At 46.6% G+C, this 22,091-nt stretch overlaps 1 protein-coding gene across 3 annotated transcripts; it reads right to left on the bottom strand.

Moving 5' to 3' along the window:
- Positions 1–565: 565 nt before the first annotated feature.
- Positions 566–20,589, bottom strand: RSF1 (remodeling and spacing factor 1). 3 transcript variants are annotated; one of them, XM_032972111.2, is made up of 16 exons: positions 20,406–20,589; positions 16,996–17,087; positions 16,505–16,597; positions 15,306–15,511; positions 11,710–11,849; positions 10,637–11,475; positions 9,907–10,029; positions 9,197–9,301; positions 8,611–8,690; positions 8,030–8,096; positions 6,895–7,045; positions 6,044–6,455; positions 5,532–5,701; positions 3,426–3,680; positions 2,262–2,854; positions 566–1,353 (listed from the first exon to the last, which is right to left on the bottom strand). In XM_032972111.2, exons 1-16 carry the CDS (start codon positions 20,533–20,535, stop codon positions 1,342–1,344), a joined length of 3,468 nt encoding a protein of 1,155 aa, XP_032828002.2. In that variant the 5' UTR covers positions 20,536–20,589; the 3' UTR covers positions 566–1,341. The 3 variants fall into 3 exon arrangements, with proteins under 3 accessions (XP_032828002.2, XP_032828000.2, XP_032828001.2); XM_032972109.2 differs by having other exon boundaries at positions 566–2,854; XM_032972110.2 differs by having other exon boundaries at positions 566–2,854; positions 8,042–8,096.
- Between the last annotated feature and the right edge of the window lie 1,502 nt (positions 20,590–22,091).

Genomic DNA, 22,091 nt, shown 5'->3' with positions numbered 1-22,091 from the left:
CGTGTAAGTATATATTGGTCCAAATGTAAAATAGTTTAATTGTACGAATACTTATGCTTGTATGTCATGCCAACCTTACTGAAAAAAGGCAACATCAATTGGCAGCCATCTGCTTATTCGGATAATTGCTTTCTTTACATTTCCTATTTCTCCTCGACATATTTCCATGTCACCAATTTAACTCAATCCACTGCTGGATGAAGGCCTCCACAGTTAGTCGTTGGACCTTACTTCACCTGGCTGGTCAGTGCAGGTTTTTGGAGAGGGGGGCAGGGGGTGGGTGCAGAACCAGTTCATCGCCAGGAATCAAACTCAAGTTGTTGGGTTTATAGTGCAGGGCACAAACCCCTGCATCACCACTCCGCCCCACTGCCATGTCAAAGGAACTTTAAAAATTGCTGGGAAATTTTATTGGCACGTTTTCATAAATAAATAGGAAAAGCCACATTTGCCAACACATGCATCAGCCCTTAAACTACTGGATCAAGTTATAACAAAAAAACACAGCTGAAGTGAACGAAAACCACACCAACACAGGCAAAAAGGCAGGATCAAGCAAGCAAAATGCTGACGACTGGTTTTATTTGCAGTGCGGGGGGTGATGCTACTACCACGCAAAAGGACACAGCCAGTGTAACTCTTTATGTTCCATGAGGACATTTAAAACGGATATAAAAGAATTATCCATAGGGGTTGACACGTGAATACCGACATCACAGCATCGCTACTATCATAACGCGACACTTCGTTATAAATACATCGTTGCTACAATACAGTAATAACACGGGACACTAGCTGTGGTTCATGTGACTACTTAAAGGCATACTGTTTCGTTTTACTGTAAAAAGCTTTAATTTGCAACTTAAGCAGTCGTCAGTGACAGAAAACAATTTGTAAGCGTTTCTGCTCTACAAGCGTGCAGATAAAAAACGATGAGAATAAACCAAATTAAATCTTTCCAAAAATAAACAATGAAAAAAGTTGACAACTTGGTTTTTAAACACCTGTATGGTGGACTTTTAACCACCACTGTTCAATAGAGTCCAAACAAGTCAACACTTTGTTTCATCTGACCACCTTTGGATAAGTGACACACTTTACTTCCAAAAAGTTTTAGGCTAAGTTGTTACATATAAGTTTTTTTTATATTTTCCACGTTTCTTCTCAAAACTGCTTATGAGTATGAATGCAACTATGAATAACGCTAATAACTTTTCGGTTTCACACACACAGGTTTTGTCTCAATGGACAGTGGGGGAGCAATGTGTCCTGCAAGGAGCTCTTTTTCATCTCACGGTCCCATGCACCTCTGTACACCAGCCACAGCATCTGGCGAACGCTTCACCTGTTTCCCTGGAAGTGGGAAACACAACTCCGTCATTTGGACATCCTAGCGTTTTCACGTATGCAAAGTTACACACAAAGTAGAGAACATTTAAACAGAACAGTTCACTCAAACACCATGCTATGAGACCACACTGTCCAATTTTTATCACTTCCGATAGCCATTCCATCCGAATTACTTTCCCCACAAATATAATTTGCTCTCTTTGCGCGACCTCTGCAAAGTTAAGCACAAACGGTTAAACACAATCGTTCCAAATCTGCTCTGTAATTCTGCAAAAGTAAAAAAAGTTGTAATCAGCAACACATAGCAGTGCAGAGGGCCAGGTTTATATGTACACACCAGACGCACAACCACGTGTCTTTTAAGCATCATCTCACCACAACACCAATCCATTTTCAGCGGTGCACAAACACCACCCAGCAGATAATTTCAAGGCTTAAACATGCACAACACCGCATGTACATATCATGACTTACCGGCGGGACTTTTTAAAAGCCACGTGGTCGTTCATTCTGCGATAACTAGCAACTACCTATATGATTAAAAGGCTCCTGACCAGAAAGGGACTATTGGGGGAGCTTTATGCGGGCATGTGTACAGAACCCTATTCATGACTTCACGCCTACGGGAATTTAGCAAATTTTGTACAGGGCTAAGTCGGCGAATAGGAAATAAAACTGATCAAATATCACACGTCGGAGTTTCATGAATAGAAAAACCAGCCAAAATAATCTCGTTAAGAAGAGCTCGGCAAAGCCAGCCCCAGCTGCTCAAAGACCCGGTGATCACGGCTAAATCGACATCATCATCATCATCACCACCACAACCTTCGTTTTTGTCTATTTCTCTTCAGTTAATAAAACGCGCCGCCGTTACACTACTCTCCCGTCACATAGTCCACCAGATCCTCTACCCCGAGGAGGTCGTCCGCCACATCCTCGTCGTCGTCACCGCCGCCTCCGCCCTCCTTGGTAGCGCCCGCGCGCCGCGAGGCCCTTGCGGGAGGCGGTGGCGCCCCCTCGTCCTCCCCGGAGGAGTCGCAGGCCGCCGCCGCCGCCGCCTTTGTGCCACGAGCGGCTGCTGCCCGCCGGGGCCTCCTGGGCCGGGCGTCCCGCGCACGCTGCGCTTTTCCTGCCGCTATCGCCGCCTCGTCCGCATCTTCTCCACTCTCGCCGCCGCCACCACCGCTGCCCTCCTTGTGCTCCCCGTGCTCCTCACTGCTGCTGCCGGCACCGGCACCGCCAGTCGTGGTCCGGCCGCTCCGAGCAGCGCGTTTGCGCTTGGGCGTGCGGACTGGGGCACGGGCGCTCGACGGCCGTTTTTGACGTCGCTGTGCACTACCGCCAGCGCCCGAAGCCCGCCGCTGCCGAGACCCAGCAGGCTTGGCTCGTTGACCTGCCTTTTCCTCATCTTCCTCCTCCTCCTCGTCAGAGCTACGAGCCCGTGCAGCTGGTGCCGCCCTCCTGCGTTTCCGCACTGGGCGCTCGCTGGCTGAGCTGGCGCTCTCTGCGGGAGCAAGAGTGGAGCGGGCGTTCACAATATTTTTTTTATACAACGGTATTTATACTGGCGTGTCTCATCACATGTTACCTCAAACATTTCAAAGGGCACGTGCGTGGCAGCTGTACGACCTGCAATCGGGCATTAGACTGCCAGTTGTAATTACGACGATTGCTTTATGCAATCACAATTGAGTAACTGGCACTGCATACCCACCTTAACGCACCTCGCAAGGTGGATATGCAGTGCCAATGCACATGCACACTTGGTGCCATGGCCGATGTGGCGATTCTCATGGCAGACGCAAGGTGACAGTGTGTTGCATTAGTTACTGTGGCACACATGTTATTGTAGACGCTTTCACGTGCCCTGTACATTCCTATGGCTCGTGCATTGTCGTCGGCTTTGTTTGCCACGGCGAGCACATCGCGGTGGCACGTGTCAGTTACCGTGGAACGCATGTCCCTATCGCAGGCGCATTAACGTGGCACGCGCACTGCAGCGGGACGCCTACTGTGGTCGCCAGTACACTACAACACTTGCAGCAATGCCACGTGTGGCGCATTGCGACAGTCACCGTGGCTCTCCGAGGAGCGGGTCTGCCGCTTGCGTGGGGTGGCGGTGGCCCTGGCCCGGCGCGCCACCACGGGGCTACTCTTGTGCGATGCGTCCGACTCGCTGGCGTCCGAGTCGTTCCTGCCGCCTTTGCGTCGAGCCATCGCCCTGTTGCCCCGCGTGCCTCTCCTGGCGGGAGCCGTGCGTCGCTCCGATCGTTTGTTCCTCCCGGCCCGGCGGGCGGCACGCGCGACCTCACTGTCGCTGCTTTCCAAGTCTGCGGTGAGATGCAAGGAAACCATGATATCCCGTACAGAAAAGAACTGATAAACTATAAACTTTTTAAATTTTACCAGGCGAGGTCCACTGAGGTATGTAGCTCTTTTTCACAAGCGACCTGGCCACAATTTGAACCTAAATGAAGTGGCTTATGATGTGGGAAATGACAGCAACCAAATACTCTCAGCGCATGTTGATTCTAAATGTGGAGGGAACAACAGGACCCAGAGAAAAAACCTAGCGACCATGGGGAAAACATGCAACTCCAAATATACAGGCTTCAGGGTTGAACCCACGACGTCCTGTATAATCATGTGACATAGTTAATATCTTGCCACTGTGATACCATACAGCATCCACATTGGCCAAGTAAATCTTAACTATTAAATTACATCTTAAAAATCACATGGTAGGTGGCTCAGAGGTCCGGGGCTTGTACCAGATGAGATTCTGGGTTCAAATCCATGCAGATGCCTGTGATTAAAATGAGGTTCTCAATTGTAATGAACTACATTAAAATCTAATCCCATCACATTTGACTTATCGTATCTTCCCACATATAACCCGCATACGCAAATACCCCCGCAAAAATAGCGTTTTGTGTAAAACAAATTTCAGATAGCCCGCACCTCCATATACCCCGCATGCATTCATATCTTTAACGTCGTTACAGCAGCTTAATTCCATCATATTAATACGAAGTTTACATTTGTAATACATTCCACTGTCAATTGTTAACATTAAAATCATAACGTGTAGAAAGAAAACAAACTAACCGGAAACGAGTGAACTTAAAACAGTAAATAAGTAACACAAGTAAATATCCAATAAATAAGTAACACATAACTGGTAGATAAGTACGGTAAGTACAGTTTTAGCACTGGTAGATTGCGCACTGCGCAGACAATAGCAGCACTACGGTACGCCATTGCCTCGCCCCCACCCCTCTCTCCCACTTTCTCTCCCGTCGCCGCCACAGACCTTGCTCTACCCGGCCCTCCAACCCCCCACCTCTCCCTCCCCCCAGCTCTCCCGTCGCCGGTAAACAAAGTGCTTTAGTCAAAGGTAAGTGTTGCATAGTGGATAGTCCTACCATGAAAAAATGTAACGAGTCATGACATGTCACACATGTAAAATATTTTTGGGGTAGCCCGCACCTCCATATACCCCGCAGGGTCTTGTTTTGTTTGTAAAAAGTGGTATACCCCGCGGGTTGTATGCGGAAAAACACGGTAGTTATGCACGTAATTTGGATAAATTCCAGCTCCGAGAATTTTAAATATTTCTTTGTAATGAGACAAAAATGACTCCGTGGCAGAGCAGGCAAATATTTGCTGGCCCTTTCTGTGTGAATCATAACTTGAGATATCTCAGATGAAGTTCTATATAATCCGCTTCTGTGAGCATTTGTTTGTACAGCATCATGAGACTCAATTGTACATTCGACGATATTGCAGAAAGGTGAGATATGTGAACACGTGTAATATGGCGCTCACTACTAACATGGAAAATGTATTACACCATGGAAATACTGCACTGAGTGTCGGCTGTTAATTGATCAGGGTAAATATGTGATGATGCATATGCAAAATCTTTGTGTATAAAAATGCAACCAAGGATTCAGCAAATAAGCAGACAACACACCTACCTTACATATCTGTCCAACCCACATGAAAAATTTAAGTTATCTTTCACAGATCCCATCAGTCCACGGGGCCCTCTGCGAGTGCATTATTTGGTTCAAAACACAGGCAAACTCTCTGGGCCAGTTTCGACATTCGGTGTCTAATCAGCAAGGATTCAGAATCCCGACGCCGGCAGGTGGGAGGGCGGCAGAGGTGGCGCTCACCACTGTCCTCCTCCATGGGCCGCCCCCTGAGCCTCTGACTCCGCCGCGTCGGCTCCGTCCGTGGCTTTCGCGGCCGCCGCGACAAGCTCTGCCAGTAGTCCGAGCCCGAGGATGCGTCACCGCTGCCATATTCATCCACCCAGTTATCCGGCTCCTCCACTTCGGTGCCACTGCACGGGGGAAACAAAACACGTTTTTATTTAACACGTATCGGTTTTCCCAGACAATATTATTATTGAAAATAGATTTTTGGGTTAGGCCATGTAAATGAGGCCAAATTTATGTCAAAAGCACCTTCATCAAACGACGAGCCAAATGATTATTAAATGTATCACATATACAAGCATTTCACATGCCAATTAATATTTCAGTTAACCAAATGTATCAATTAGTCACGAACAGCAACTCAATTTTAAACTAAAGTATTGTTAACATTTAATCAAGTTTACGAATTGTCGTGTCTTCCCTACTAAGCTGGCGGGTATTAACAAAACGAAGACAACGTGCAGCACCTCTCCTGGTAGTCCTCGTCCTCGCTCTCCTCATCGAAGCTGTCAAGGGCCGTCAGTCTCCGCGCCTTCCTCTTCGCGGGCGCCCGCTTGCGCCCACGCCCACGTGCCATTCCGCGCCGCCTGTCATCTTCGTCACTATCTTCGTCCTTATCATCATCACTGCTTTTGTCCGCCGCTCTCTTCTTGGGTTTTTCGGCGACGGCCGTGGCACCGTCATCCGACTCCCCGCTGTGCCGCCCGCTGGCACGCAGGATCGTCGAGATGTCCTTGCCGCGGTGGACAGGGCCCGAGGCGGGTGCTGCGGCGCCTGCTGCTGCCGCTGAGGCCCCGCCAGTACCGCCCTCTTCCTCATCTTCCTCCTCCTTCCCAGAATCCTCAGCTTCCTGCTCCATAGCCATCCTCCGCTTTGCTTCTGCAATGTGAGAATACTCACAAGTTAACATCGAGCTTGACACACTGAAGACCCAAACCATCAAGGAAGCCTACACTTGAGGGGAATTGACTTGTGCATCCAGAAATACACGAACGTGTGTGGAGAAATATCAGGTATACATAATTACAGCCATGCATTCTCATGCACTAGCCCATACCGTACCGATACACTTATTTATAAAAAAAACCTTTTCAAATATAGTTGCTGGAATTTTTTCCCAAAAGCAATACAGATCTGGCATTGGTAATCTGTGTGGTAAGTTCAGTAAAAATTAGTTTAGGTGTTGCAGTGTTCGTGAAAACATGTGATGCTTCCTCAGAACAGACAGATATAATTCCTGAACATCACAGTAAATAGCCCATCAGCGCAGTGATTCAATGACAATAGCACACGGTCAGAAGCGGCAGGAGAGGCTCACCCTTAACCTCCTTGATATCCTCCTCAATGGCGGTAATGATAGCGTCGTCGAACTCCTTGTACTCGTAGCTCACCGCCTTGCGGGCGCGACTCGACCGCCGCTCCAGGCGCTGCCTCCCGACCGGCTCCTCGTCCTCGTCGTCCTGTACCGACTACTCACCAGTTGGCATCATGTTCACAAGCCCAACATGTGGCTTACAAAAACCCTCATGTCAAACATCACCACCTTCATCATCATCATCATTCATCAGTCCACTACAGGATGAAAGATTCCCCAAGCCGTTACCAACTCTTATGATCCTGCGATGTAATAATTCACCGAGCACCTACACGCGGATCTGCTTTCATCGCTCAGTGGGCGTGCTGTCAGACGTGTTCCATCCCTTGGCTACCACTATCGTTATATTTGACAATCAGCAATCATCCCTTTGAGCGATGTGGTGCCCAAGCCTGTATATTTGGAGTTTGGATCTTCTCCCCATGGTAGTGTGGATTTTTTCTCTACGTCCTCCAGTTCTACCCTCCACATTTAGATACATGTGTTTAGAGTATTTGGCTGCTATAAACTTCCACATGATAAGCCACTTCATTGAGCTACTATTTGAGGCCAGGTCACTTCTGAAAAAAAGAGCTGTATAGCTCAGTGGGCCTTACCTGCTACAATTAAAATTATTAGTCGCGTTATTAATCCCAATTGAGTGATTTTCATACTTGGTAAATTTGGACCCTGACGGTGGCATGCATGTGAATGATGTCGGGGCATATTTGATGTCCACTCTGAAGCAGACGATGCTTAGTATTGTCACAGGAATTTGACCATAATTACAACTTCACAATGTTCAAAACATGATTCGGCAGAACACCAGAATTTTGGAAACAAAATCAAAGCATTGGGAACTCAGAAGGAGAGTTTGACGATGCTGCTCAGTTTCATTGTTATGAGATTGCTGTGTAAGTATCTCTATAACAAGGGCGCAAAAAGAAAGTGTTGGAAAATCCCACGAATAACAAAAAACACGTTCCAAGAAAAAGACACGCTGGAAACTGACCGAGTATTACAATATAACTCTATTACTGTGCATGACAAACGGATACTTTGCGAATGCAAATAGAATTTCTGTAACAGCTGTACATACGTTAAAACTTGCCTTGCGTGGGAGGATATTCTCCGAGCTGATCCCAACATAAGTCAGCATCTCTTTTCTGCAAAGACAGAAAATAAAACCAAAAAACACTGTTGTGAATTTGAATCAGATTAAGCACAAATGTCAGGAAATCAGAGTATTATTAAAACAAAGTAACGCAAAAAGGATTGTGTAATACACGGGCCAAGTTTTGCTTGACTGGTACATGGCTAAAAGCACTGACAGTTTATTTTAATACACGTTTAAACAATATAGACATGATACAAACAACAATCGCAAGATTTGTGTTAATTGAATCATAACCCTGAATATTGACAATGCATCAGAACACATTGCGAGTAAATAAATGGCACCGTGCTCCGGCACGTAGTTTTATTTCAGCAGGCTCTGATCATTGTCTTACAGCCATGCCCTGGATTCCAATGAGCTGAGCCCGAGCCAAACTATGGCCGAGCCGCTTGGGCATCTTCGAAAGCAACGGAACAGCTCAAGCCTGAACTGAGCCGTGTCGGAAGACAAGGCAGAACCAAAACCGCGACGAAGTGTCAGTGGGTTGGGAACGCAGCCATTACCTGCGTTGTGCACGATTGCTCTTCTTCACCATCCTGTCCAGGTGGTTCAGCTCCTCTTCCATCTTCTCACAAAGCTTCTTCTGCTCGGTATTGAGGGGAGTAGAGGGGTAGTGGAGGCAACGCAGCACAGTCAACCACTGCCGTGACTCTGCCTCAATTTACGGCGTAACTCAAATCACATCAGAGGACTTGCAGAGGACAAAAGTAAAAATGTATTTCACGAAAAACTATAATGCAGTTTGAATTAATGAAGACTCTGAATGTAATAGCATCTCAATAATGAGTGTGTGGAGAAAAGGATTATATTTTTCAGATGAATTAGCAAGTTAGGGAGCACACCAGGAGTCAAACGCAATAGCGTTATTCATAAGAATTAAATAGGTGAGACTTTTTTACTCGCAATGATTTCTGTATTATCCACTGTCAAGTAAAATGAAACCAATAATCAGTAACCAAATTATTTAAATAATTGGACAGCTGAGCTCTACATAACACAGTCGTGTTGAATTGTAAAGTGAGCAGCAGAGAGGAATGGCGTCGCCCAGGAAATAAGAGTGGTGGTGCAGATGGAAGAGAAGGTGCTTACGTGCTGGCAGGATGGACAAAACCAATCCCCGTCAGGAATGAGCATGAGCGGGGGACGGAGGCACGCAGTGTGGTACCCATCGTCGCAGCCATCGCACAGCAGGATCTGCACACATTGCATAGTTATTAACATCAGTGTTTTCAACATCGTCATCGCTGTAATTCGTTTTAATAGGATTACATGTTTCTTCTCCATCACTGTTACCATCATCTCCAAACATGATGTTGTTATTCCACAATTATTCCTTGATTAAAACCAATCATATGCTCAAAATACGTAGGAATAACCTATTTCATATAATTCATTCAATGATAGAAAAATGTTAGCCAAGGGTTAAAAACTGGTACCAGCGGTGTCAATATCCGCCTCTATGGAGGAGGCTCGTGAAGGATGCTACTGGGCTGTTGGGAGGTAGCCACCCTCCAACAACAATGATGGGTGCAGGAGCTACACTCACAAGAATGAGCAGCAATAAGTTGCCAGTGGGGAGAGCAGGTGGCGTAACTGCCAGTTATCTCAATCAATAGCACCTGGGAAACCCTTTGACATTTCAGTGGCATCAGAGTGCACCGAGCCTGGCACAGGCAATGTGGTGACGTCACCACCACCACTTATTGTCCTTCCCCCGCACCTCTCGATTGGCTACGTACGGTGCAAAATTAGTTCTACATAAATAAATAAATATGGCAGCAGGTGTGTCGTGTTCTCACCAGCTCAGGGTGGCTCGACAGCCCACAGCGCTTGCACGAGTCGTCAATGTTGGCGCCCTCCGAGGGCTCTTCCTGGCTCTCCTCACCGCCATCATCGTTGCCCTCGCTCTCCCCGCTGCTCCCCTGCACATGCAAAACAGCAACAGCTTTAACCACGTGACAATTAGAACCATTCACCGAGTAACTCCCATGCACAGACCCAACACATATTGGTCGATGTGAAAAGCGGGATGACACATTCCTGAACGGAAGACAAATCACTTATCTTGAAGATGAGTTTACAATTATTTCAAAGCATTCACATCGTGTTAGTGATGTCAAAGCAGTACCATGAATACATGCTTACCTGCAATTGATTTACTCTATTTTCTCCTCAATACGAATTCCAACTCATATAAGACAGTGCAGGACACTAGCAGTATAAGTACAATAAATCTATTTGATTTATATCGCAATTCTGCTCCTCGAATGCCACAAACCTGAATATGCTGATAACTTGAAACCTCCAATTGCTTAACAGCTGACAACAATAAAAATGGTCTCATTCGATAAAATAATTATTTCAATTAATCGCTCGATGAATTAGATAAATAAAAACCAGAATAAACTGTGGCCCCAGAGGACCAGGGGTTGCACACCCCTGCTGTAACAGGGTGCTGTAAGAAACAAAAGTTTTATCGAAGTTTTATCGAAGTTTTATCGAAGCCCGAAAGAAGCGGCCTTAACGCACCTTCTCCTCCGAGCTGCTTTTCTCCTCTGCTTTCTTAGCCTCCTCAGAGGCGGCCTTCCTCTGCCGCGTGATGCGCCTGGGGCTGCCTTGCCCGTTCACTTTGCTGGGGTCGCCCGCCACTGCTTCCGAGTCGCCCTTCTCGGCATCCTTGACCCTGTCGGCGTGGGTGGCCGAGGTGCCGCGTTTCCTGGTCGTGGGCGCGGCAGCAGTGTCCTCGCCGTCTTTCTCCGCGTCACTCTTGTGTGCCACCGAGCCGCCCTTTGAGACATCATCGCCACCGCTGCCACCACCGCCGCTACCACCTCCATTGCGGCCCAACTCTCCATTCTGCCCATTCTCCGCCTCTCCTTCGGCGGTGCCTTGCGCGCCACCACCGCCGCCACCGCTACCACCGCCGCCTCCTTCTGAGGCCACCCCCTTTCCTTCGCCACCGGCATCAGCACCGCTCGCCTGCGCCTCTCCGTCCACGTCGGATTTTGAGGGCCGTGCGTCTGGGGAAATCTCAGTGGGCATTCGCAGCTCGCGCTTCTTCACGGGCAGCTTGGCCTGCGTCTCCTCCTTGCAGGTGTCCTGCGACAGCTTCTCCAGCATCGTGTCATCCAGGCGCTCCAGCTTGATCACCGCTTCCTTCATGAGCGACGAGTCTTCCTCATCCTCCGCCTCCTCGGGAGAACCAGAGGCACCACCCCCCTTTGTCTCCCCGACCTCGCTCCGTTCCTTCTTGGATGGGGCCACCTCCTCCTCCTCCTCCTCATCCTCCCCCTCCTCCAACTTTTTCCCACCACTGTCGCCCGTCTCCGCTTTGTTTTCTTTCATCTTCTGCCCTAGTTTGAAAGCCGCTGGTGCCACAGTAAAGAAGACAAGAGTCAATGCACCGTATGCAAAACACTGAAGAGACCGCTGTACCTGTTATGTTAGAAAATGTTGCGTGACGATTTTCACATTGTAAATAAAAAATTGTGACACACGTTCCGATTCATGTATCGTTAACCTAAAATGTTATTTTAACCAATTAATCAATATGTAGGCAACCCACAGACACATCAAGGTTCAAGCAATGGACAGTGTCTCACTCGTGTAAGGGGGCGGCAGTTTGGTTGGCTCCTCTGTGTCAGAGCTGCTGCAGGAGGGGCTGTTCTGCTCCTGGCCAGCGGCACCCCCGCTCACCGCCAACTTAAGCCCCTGCAGAACTTCAGCCAAGCCTTCGCGATTTCTGCAGTGCACCGGAACCACGAGAGACCATAAAACATTGGTACATAAGCCTGCAGAGCACACCTGACTTAATAGAATGGCACGCAGCTGTAAATTTTTGAAAACAGATGTCCCAGATTGGTACACACACCACCCATACATGAGACAGCTGTGCTACCTAACAAAAAAGTGGTCCACAATGTCCAGAATTGCCCCTTGCAGCAGCTGGATGGAGTAATGAAAAGGCCGATTTAATGCAGTCATGTGAAAATAAAGTATTTAGGTAATTTGGATATAGACCTGACAGCAAATGCAAGAAGAATATTTGGCTGTGTCATTCTCTCAGAGGTGTGTTTGCTAGTTACAATGGCAGCTGGGAAAAGGCAGCCACAGAGCTGAGTGCAGCTGCTGCAGACTCAACGGCAGGAAACAGATACAGCTGGAAGCAATCCATCAAAATATCTTTATTCAAATCTAATTAAAACAATTACTGTGGGATAGTGGCCATTCAGAATTGCAGATTGAATAATGGAAACTGGAAAAACCATCAATGTGCAGCAGGAAAATACTTTCGGATGCAAATGTAACCCACTCGAGAATTCTGGTGTCTCATTGGTTTAGAATTGAAAACTCAACCATACATTACGTTTCCAAGCTGTCCTGGGCTGTCCAACATGGATGGAAAAATTATCATTGAAGTTCTGATCCTCACTGCAGTGAAATTGTATTTTTAAGTTCATGATAGGTCTGATTATTTATGTGTCACTATAAATACATTTTCTTCTTGTACATTTTCTTCCTAATTATATTGCTGAGAAACAATGTGTTTAATCTCATCTCGATCGTTATGTTTAGGGTCACTTTAATGCAATAATTATTTTATACTGTAGTTTCATTTGCACCCGAGGTTGCCTTTGCAAAAGAGATGTCTCAATGGGGCTCTGACATGGTTATACATTAAATAAATACCTGTGATGTACCTTTTGTATTGTGATAATGACCTTCACACACTTGAGTTATATTTACCGTCTGTACCAATACTAATCACAATAAGGAATCCAGGATTTGTTTGACATATAGAAGGCAAATACATCCAGATGACTGCAAGGTCAGTTAACAACTACCGTTTCGCTTGCCAGATAGATGCCTCCATTGACAACAGGCAAGGGCCAGTAATGACATCATCTCCACATGACATAATTTCCTGTCACATGACCAAGTAATCTTGCAGATCTTGAGTGACATCACTTGTTCTGACATGCCCTCTCCCTCCATCCAGCAGGTTGCCATAGCAACGCAGCTGCCACCTGTCGGTATATGCAGCGCCATATATTCAGCTCCCCAAGTGCATAATTCATGTTTAACTTAAGCATACATCTCATCAGAATTTTTTTTACCTACCCAAGCAATGTGCATTTCTCAGTTGCGTGAGTGACAATCTATCTAGGTGCTGCACCCGAGTGGATTTTATCCCTCCATCTCCGTGGTGGACATTTTCTCAGCTGCGTTTCCTCAATCTCGCAGCCAGTGTCATTACTCTCGACCATCATCTCTTCTCGCGATGCGTTGCGCTCAAACCCGCTTGCGTTTCATCGCAGTGAATACGACGTCTCTTCATTTGTCTTTGCTCTGCGATCCGTGCATTTCTCCCTTTGTCAACACAATTTCCCAGTGTGCAATCTCCTCATGCATCTTTGCACACAATTTGGCAATAATTTAATTGTTTTTCCATCAGTGCGAGTGTTCAATTGGTGCACATGACATTCACGTTAAGTTTAAAATTAAACAACAGGCATGGGACGGCTTCTCTACGCATAAATATGACGAATCATCAAAATCCAGGTATCACGGTTGTATTGTTTACTTTTCACTATCTCATTTCTAACTTTATGTTTTTGTTGTTTGTCATTTTGTTTACTGAATGTCTTCATGTAATAGAATATACATAACATTTGCATTAATGGTAAATAACTGTCACGCATTATTTCAATGCTTGCAAAGTAAGTAAAACATAGATTTTGATCGATGAACAAATACATCAGCACATGCCTGTTAAACTGTTAAATCATGGCGAATTACTTAAAGGCAATCATTTATAAAAAAAAATCCAAGTCACTAATATCGAGTTATTCATTGTATTTGCACTTTACCAATGTTGGGCCTATCAAACCTTGAGAAACAGTACAAATCTGCACATTACAGGGAAGTTACAGAATGCTCCAATTATAATTAAAACGTTTCATCCTATATTGGACTTCTTATTCCCTATTTCATGCAACACAAAGGAGGAAAAAGTAGAAAGATTACTTTTATAAAATGATTGTGAAGCTTTCCCACCCTGGTAGAAGTTTCCACACTTGGACATAAAAAAACAGTGGTGAGCGCAAGAATGAATGCAGATTTGTGTTGGTACAAACTAAGATAATACCACACCTCAGTAACATAAATAAAAAGGTGCCCCGTATAGCCTTGAACAGACTGTAGCAGCAAGTGCTGTTATTGAGCACCTATGCAGGCCAACACGTTTCATGAGGGTGAGGTGTGGTAAGCACCTTGCCCAGCCGTCTCCCCAGTACTGATATCTACACTGTACTAGGTGTTCACTTAAGGCTAAGTTGACCTAAGTGAGGCCCAGGATCAGTTCTGATAATCACGACTGATGTTAACCGTGGTTGGGAATCAAAGCCAGATGACCAGATATGTATCACAATGCACTAACCACACCCCACAACACTTACACAGAAACACTTGGGCTTTCCAATGTTAAATAACTTTAAAAATATGAAAAAAAACAAGAATAGGTTTTACCCTAAGTGACATGGTGAGACTGGGCCCAAAGAAAGCTGTCTCTGGTGTAGGCCAATCAGGTTCAAGTACAATGCATATATTATCAGAGCATGTTTGTTTGCATGTTCACAACAAGTACGTGTGGTTAATACGAACTTGATTCCTTGCAACAAGTTTCTATTTGGTGTTTGAACATCTTAACTTTGATACTGGAAAAAGGGTCCCATTTTGTAACTTACAAATATAGAGTAACTTACCATTGCAAATGTGGAATGGGTACTCTTAACATTTCTAGATTTAAAGCTACTCTTTCTAGATGTAAAGCTACTCTTAACATCACTACCACCACCTTAATCCATCAGTGAATTGGAAAAGGGCTGTAAATTTGTATATTGATTTAAAAAAAACTGCGTTTATTGAAACGTATGGCACTTCATTAAAAAAATGTGAACGAAGCATATTCGATCAAATTAATGAGTTATAAACGGAGTACGCAAATGAATGGGTAACCCAGAGAGTGAGCAATCATGGGTGTGACTGATTGAGAGAGGGAGAACATTGAGTCATAGAGGGAGTGCATGAGTTATTGAGAGATAACGAGTGACTGAAAGAGCAAGCGAGTGAAGGAGCGATCGGGAAAGCGAGAAAATGATCTAGGGAGAGGCGAGTGCCACAGGCAGGCCCCACTTGCCGTGACAAAAGCTTCCAGGATGACTGCTCCAGGTCATCCTGCTCCTCAGTGTAGAGGCGGGTGTTGAAATGCCCGTCCGTATGGATCCAGTAGACGAGGCCGTGACGATCGCGGCCGAGCGGCTGCACCCGCATCAGCTCGGCTTCCTCCTCGTTCACCGTCGCCTTGAACCGCACGTTGTCGTCAAACTGCGTCTCACACAGGAACTGGCAAACGGTCATGGCGGTGGGGGGCACAGGGCATGGGGAACACAGTTAGTGGTGGGAGAAGGCAAAGGACTCTCCATTTAGATAGACAAGGGGGGGGGGGGAACCTTCGACCCACAGGTCGAACAAAGCCCTCCGAACTAATTACGTGCGGCTCATAGCCACATGAGACCAACCACTTCGATTCTTGACAAGAGTATAAAGATGCAGGCTTTCTTGGATAATGAAAGGGCATTATCAGTATTATCATAATCTTTCGTTAGAATCTGTAATTACACTGGAGGAATCCAATGAGATATGAAGCTTTTTTTACAAATGTCCAGTAGGGGTGGGTCAAAAAGTTACAATAGCAATACAAAATTACATTAATAGTTAACAATATACAATTAACGAAAAGTGGTTACCTGTTCAAATTACCTTTGGGTTATGCTTATCACGGTTTACATCCATGAGCAATTTGTATAATTTAAACTTTGGTACCGGTGTGTAAGAACAAATAAAAATTACATTTGTAATTCACAATGCCTAAATCAGTGACTTCCCAATAGAAATGCTATTTCATTGCTAAATAATTTGGTGGACAGAGTACTGACACAACAGTCTATAAGATGAATAGGGGATATCTATGTGTTGGTGTACAATCCACTCATGAGTAGAGCGGTAGCATAATGTTACGTTCACTGCACGATGAACCTAATCACCTAGGTTTTATTTCCTGCCATGGTTAACATAAGCAGCATGTGATATCTGACCTGGTCTTGGGCCTTCCGTAGGTCATCTCACCCTTAAATTAGTACCTGATGAGGTGTGTAAACATTAGCAATGGGGGAGACAAATGAAGCTGGGATGGTGCCCGCCACATGACCCTATTTTGTGCTGTGCCAGCCACACAATCACCACCTTCGTGCACCATGCCAGCCTTCAGAGGCGGTCGCTAATTAATACCACTTGCCTCAACAGTCCAAAAAGATATACGGAGCAACTTAATGATACCTTGAGCAGAATCAGTTTGTTGGCCTGGCTCATCTTGGGGTATCCCAGGTTCTTGAGTTCCCAAGCAAGGGGGCTGTCAAAATCTTCACACATCTGTCGCGGGACAATCAATGAAAAATCGACGTTAAGAACCCCAGACCGGGTTTTCGTTCCAGCTGGCGGCCAGTATGCAGGAGCCACAAGCTAGATGATGTCGACTCACCACCCTAGCCAAAAAAGTCATCCTATTAAACGGATGTGTGAACATTAACAACTGTGTGGACTGTTAAACTGATAAGAAACTTCGACATCTATATGCAATTAGTGATAAACAAGTAGAGCACATAACTCTTTGCAACACCTTAGATAAAAGTAAATGTGTGATAAGACTACTGACACAGGCTCAGTTGTAGCTAGGCCTACATAATGGCCACGATTATAGGCGTTTGGTTTGAGCCGGGTCATGGTTGGGGGCAGTATGTAGGTCAGGAGGGAAAGGAGGGGGGGCCCACCTTGGCCAGGTGTTTCTCCCATCGGTCTCGTGCCACCTTCTGCCCCATCGTCTTGAGCAGCCGCAAGTGCAATTCCACCAAGGCATTGGGGGCTGCCGACAAAGGAGAAAGCAAAACCAATTACACAGATGGCGCTAACAGGCCTCACGGCCGCAAGACGAGAGGGCCCGCTGAGCGCCAGCAACAAAAGTTATTATGTTCAGTCAATTGTGCTGCCTTTCTATTTCCTGTTAAAATTTCCATCCCAGCAGGTCTTTAACCAGCCTCTGTTTCCCCCACTGCACATCAGTGCTTGGTCCTGAATTCTCCACTAATTTACTACCTATACACACGACAAGGGTAAGGTATAAATCTGCTTGCAGACACCACATGAATTCTTTAATCCAACAGCCTTTGCAGTCTATGCATGATTAATAACCGAGAGTGTAAGAGGGGTTGTGTAAGGTTACTCAATTGAGATGCGTATAGCTCGTTTAAAGGGAGACAAATAAATTTATGCTGCATGCATTGGTGAAACTGGTAATGACGCAGGAGTAGAACCAATTCACATTCGCCTTAATGTCCTTGAAATAGCAAGGCAAACATTCGTCTTATAAACATTTAGCACATTTCAGCAAGTCACAAACCTCTGCAACTTATGAAAACAAACCGCATTTCTGAAATGTAACGTCTTTCCAAATAATTTAAAAAGAGCTATTAAATCACACAGCTTCACCACTCTATCAGGTTGTACAGTAAACGCCATCCATTTTACACGAACGTACACAGTCATGTCGGCATACAAAAGGCCATCAACACAATAACGGGGACTTTAAATAACCTGAACTATGGAGTGCCCGGAAGAAGGTAATCGCGAGGTGCACGTTCTCTGCCTCCTACCGTCAGCAGCAAAACCCCCACGTATCCGTGCAGGTGGGCAAGGCCCACGCGGGTGGGAGCCTGGGCTGATGGTGGCCAACAGCAGGGATCCCCGAGGCTGATTCTACTCTTACGAGCACCCCCCCCCCCCACTGGTGTGCAAGGCCCACAAAAGCATACACAGCTGCAAACCACGGTGCCCACCTGAGCATGCTTACGTTTGATTTCTCTCTTGATAAATATTGTATTGTACTCATTGTATGACGTGCGTATTTTCATTAGGTATGCTTTATATTGTATTGTGAAATTAATGGCCCGTAAATAAAACCACACAGCATAAAAAGAGATACTTCAACAATGCCTGCGCTAGAGAATAAATATTGCACTTTATTAACCCTCAATATAAACCTCATTAAATAATCCTCTAAAATTAGCCCTGACTGTAGCACTAACCTTTATGCTACAATTATCATACCAAAGCCGACGACTAATCAAATCTACAATTGTCTACCTTTGCTATCAATAAATCAAAACTCAAACCCTAGCTTAAATCATCACTTAAGCACAATCACCCCTCCCCAATAATATTGTTCATAACCCTAGCACCAACCAAAGAATGTACATCCCCTTCCTTAGCATGAACCTTACCCCATATCAACGTCTTCATTCATAAAGTTAGTCCTAACGAAAGCAAATAATTCTATGACGAGAATCAACATTAACCTTAAATCTGAGCACAGCTCTATTACTTTCACAGAGTATTGTACCCTAACCTTTAGATAGTAATCTCACTAACTCCACCTTTAGATCTAACATTAAAATGCAACACTCATAACCCTCGCGCTATATTTATAAACGTTCACCAACGCTAACGTTTTTAGCTCTTTCCCCAAGCACCGACCGCTATTCCGAGAACCAAGATTAACCATCTATCTGACCGTATAAATAATACTCTATCACTCCTAACAACTTTAACTTTCGCTCTTACTCCTGGCACTAAAGTACTATTCCTGAGTCACAAGAACCGCATCTTCCACACCAACTTTAAACCTTAACCCTAGCACTACACCTATCATATATCCACGTTCACCAACCATCATCGAAAAGCCATGAGCTATCCCACTGGCAAGTAAAGCCCTCCCCTGGTCCACAACGATAAATATACTTCTAGAACCAACACTATGCTACAAACCAGAGCACCACAGCTGTTACTTTAACGGTGCCTAAATTTAGCCAAAACCTCAGCACTAACCCTACGACTCGAATAACACGGACATTAAACTTCACCCAAGCAAACATCTCGGATCACCTCTTTATCCACAACCTCAACCTGAACCTATCACTTTACCCCCCCCCCCCCCCCCCAGTCTAACTTTAGCCCTTAAGCCGAGCGCTATTAATAACCACAATTGTCCCCTCGTGAGACTTGCACCCGAGCCAAAATCCACGTGGGCCAACCATGTGTGCTCATCACTTGACAACAGGACTTCTTGCAGCCTCTCGCGTGTTAAGTTTTAAGCGGGTTTTGCATCCAGCCGCCCCCAACTCCGACGTTCAAAAGATCTCCCTTCAAAGCTCCCCTCATCTCTGTGGCAGCGCCACGTAGCGGCTGCGAGCTGCACTCCCTCAATGGAGGGAAGGTTTTTTTTAAGATGAAAACACGACTCCACTCCCCCCCAAGAATCGCCATTCCTCCTCCACGTCGTCGTTATCGCCATGCTTGCTGCCCTGCTAAGCATGACCATCGGGCAATACGAACGGGCAGGCGGATGCGGCGTTGCACGAAGAGGGTGCCCACCCTCCACTGCTTGTGGGAGTTTGTGTTTTTTTTTAGTTTGGGTAAATTAGGGACGTGTATGAAATTAAATCGATGGCTGCGTAGTGAAGCGGAGGGCTTCTGAGGGTATAAAAAAACACTGCAAAAACCCCAGTGGCAGCTACACGTCTCGCACAGAAACTACCGCGGGATAAAAAAACACACACACGCGTGGCAATGTGAACGTGGCACAGACAATTCACGGTTAAACTTTTTTGTTTTATATTTAGATTGTACAAGATAATGCGAACAAGTTTTGTCGTCACTTTATCATTTTTTTGCACACACCAAACCACCATTAAGTGCACAGCACCCGAGACCCTTTTACATTTCCCACCGTGCACGGGCGCGCGAGGCTCGCTATTGGTCAAAACTGGCGGGAAACTCGACGACGCCGACCAATCGCGCGCGCCACTGCGGTCGCCAACCAACCCGGCTGCGCGAGCCACCCGACGGCCGCGCGCATCCGCGCTAGTAAATAGAATGCGCGGGGAGGCGGATCTGAGAAGAGAGCGAGGAGAGAGATCGGCCACGGACTAAAAAAAAACAACACAACGCGAACGTTGCCGAGCCCGTAGTAAAATATAAATAAAGCGCCGCTTTATTTCGCTTAAGAAAAGAAGACACGCGCGTGCACACAATGCTGGGATGACCCCCCCCCCTCCCATCCCCTCCTCCCATCCCCTCCCTCCCGCCCCCCTCAAAACAACAACAACCACCGTGCAAACGGCCGCACCTTCGTCAGTGTCGTCGAGCGCAGCCTCGAGCTCGGCGAAGTTGAAGTCGGGCAGGCGCAGCAAGGCGGCGTAGCGCTCGAGAAACGAGCAAACCACCGCGAAATTGGGGCTGGACGCCACGCTCGCCATGGTGGCGTGAGCTACCGCTCGCACCGCCCCTCTCCTCCAGCCCCTCCCCTCAACTTCACACACCCCCCCCCCCCACCGTAACTAAATTCCCCCATTGGTCGACGCGCGGCACGCGGGAAGAGACGCTCGCGCCCTATTGGTTAACCGTGAGTGGGTGGGCGTCAGTCCGCGACGACAGCCCCGCCGCCGTGGCGTAGTGACGTTCCCGAGGGCGGCCATGTGTGGTGGGGACCGCGTGGCGATGTCCCCTCACAACAACCGAACATCCTCCCCTTCTTCTTCCGCCGCCGCCGTTGTCGTCGTTGTTGTCGTCGTCGTCCTCGCGTGTCACAGCGCCTCGAGCTCCGTGTAGAAGCAATGTGTACCATTCCGGCCTTCATAGGTGCTCGCTAACAGCACTTGATTAATATTTTTTTTTCTATTTCCGTTTGCTATTTTATCATGACGGACGCTCGTGTTGCGCCCGAAACGTCGTGATTTGTTTTATTTTATACCCGCGTGACTTTACCGAAAGAACCCAAGAGTGTGGATTCCTGCAGTCACGAAAGCTTCTAATCAACACGCTTCCTTCCCCTAACTGGTCCTCCACATGAGCAATACAACAAGTTTGGGTCGTTCACTGGCTCATGCAATCCTGGCTCTGCTGATGAGACACTGAATGTCGAAACCAGTCCAGAGTGAGCTGCAGGAGTTCACATTGTTTGGGTGTTTCGGTAAAGTGACGCAGGTACAAGAAATAAAAACAGTAAAACAATACAAAGTAGCACGACGTTTCGATCACAACACCACAAGATGGCGGCGTGTGTAGCAGCGTGTGAGTTGTTTTTGTGAGTTGTTTTGCGTGAGTGTAAACTGCGTGTGTGTGAAAATGTGAGTGAGAATGAGCTGTGCATGAGTGAGCCGTGACGAGAGGGACTTCTGCGTTCGTGTGTGTGATGGTGTGGTGATGTCACTCTGTGTGTGATAGTGTGGTGATGTGATGTGCAGTGTGTGTGTGATGGTGTGGTGATGTGCACTCTGTGTGTGATAGTGTGGTGATGTGCACTCTGTGTGTGATGGTGTGATGTGTACTCTGTGTGTGTGATAGTGTGGTGATGTGTACTCTGTGTGTGATGGTGTGGTGATGTGCACTCTGTGTGTGATGGTGGTGATGTGCACTCTGTGTGTGTGATGGTGTGGTGATGTGCACTCTGTATGTGTGATGGTGTGGTGATGTGCACTATGTATGTGTGATGGTGTGGTGATGAGCACTGTGTGTGATGGTGTGGTGATGTGCACTCTGTGCGTGATGGTGTGGTGATGTGCACTCTGTGTGTGTGATGGTGTGGTGATGTGCACTCTGTATGTATGATAGTGTGGTGATGTGCACTATGTATGTGTGATGGTGTGGTGATGAGCACTCGTGTGTGTGTGTGTGATGGTGTGGTGATGTGCACTCTATGTATGATAGTGTGGTGATGTGCACTATGTATGTGTGATGGTGTGATGAGCACTCGTGTGTGTGATGGTGTGGTGATGTGCACTCTGTATGTGTGATAGTGTGGTGATGTGCACTC

This window comes from Petromyzon marinus, chromosome 47 (assembly GCF_048934315.1).
Source record: "Petromyzon marinus isolate PM22_M1 ecotype Great Lakes invasive population chromosome 47, UKy_Petmar_22M1.pri1.0, whole genome shotgun sequence".
In the NCBI taxonomy this organism is placed as follows: domain Eukaryota; kingdom Metazoa; phylum Chordata; class Hyperoartia; order Petromyzontiformes; family Petromyzontidae; genus Petromyzon; species Petromyzon marinus.
This window is presented reverse-complemented; position numbering and strand designations above follow the sequence as displayed.

Excerpts from the sequence above, each read along its gene's own strand:
- RSF1 (XM_032972109.2), bottom strand. The coding sequence starts at position 20,535 with ATGGCGAGCGTGGCGTCCAGCCCCAATTTCGCGGTGGTTTGCTCGTTT. Across the intron at positions 8,691-9,196 it reads TTTGTCCATCCTGCCAGCAC|AAGAAGCTTTGTGAGAAGAT; the intron begins GTAAGCACCTTC and ends AATACCGAGCAG. Across the intron at positions 8,097-8,610 it reads AGCAATCGTGCACAACGCAG|AAAAGAGATGCTGACTTATG; the intron begins GTAATGGCTGCG and ends CTGTCTTTGCAG.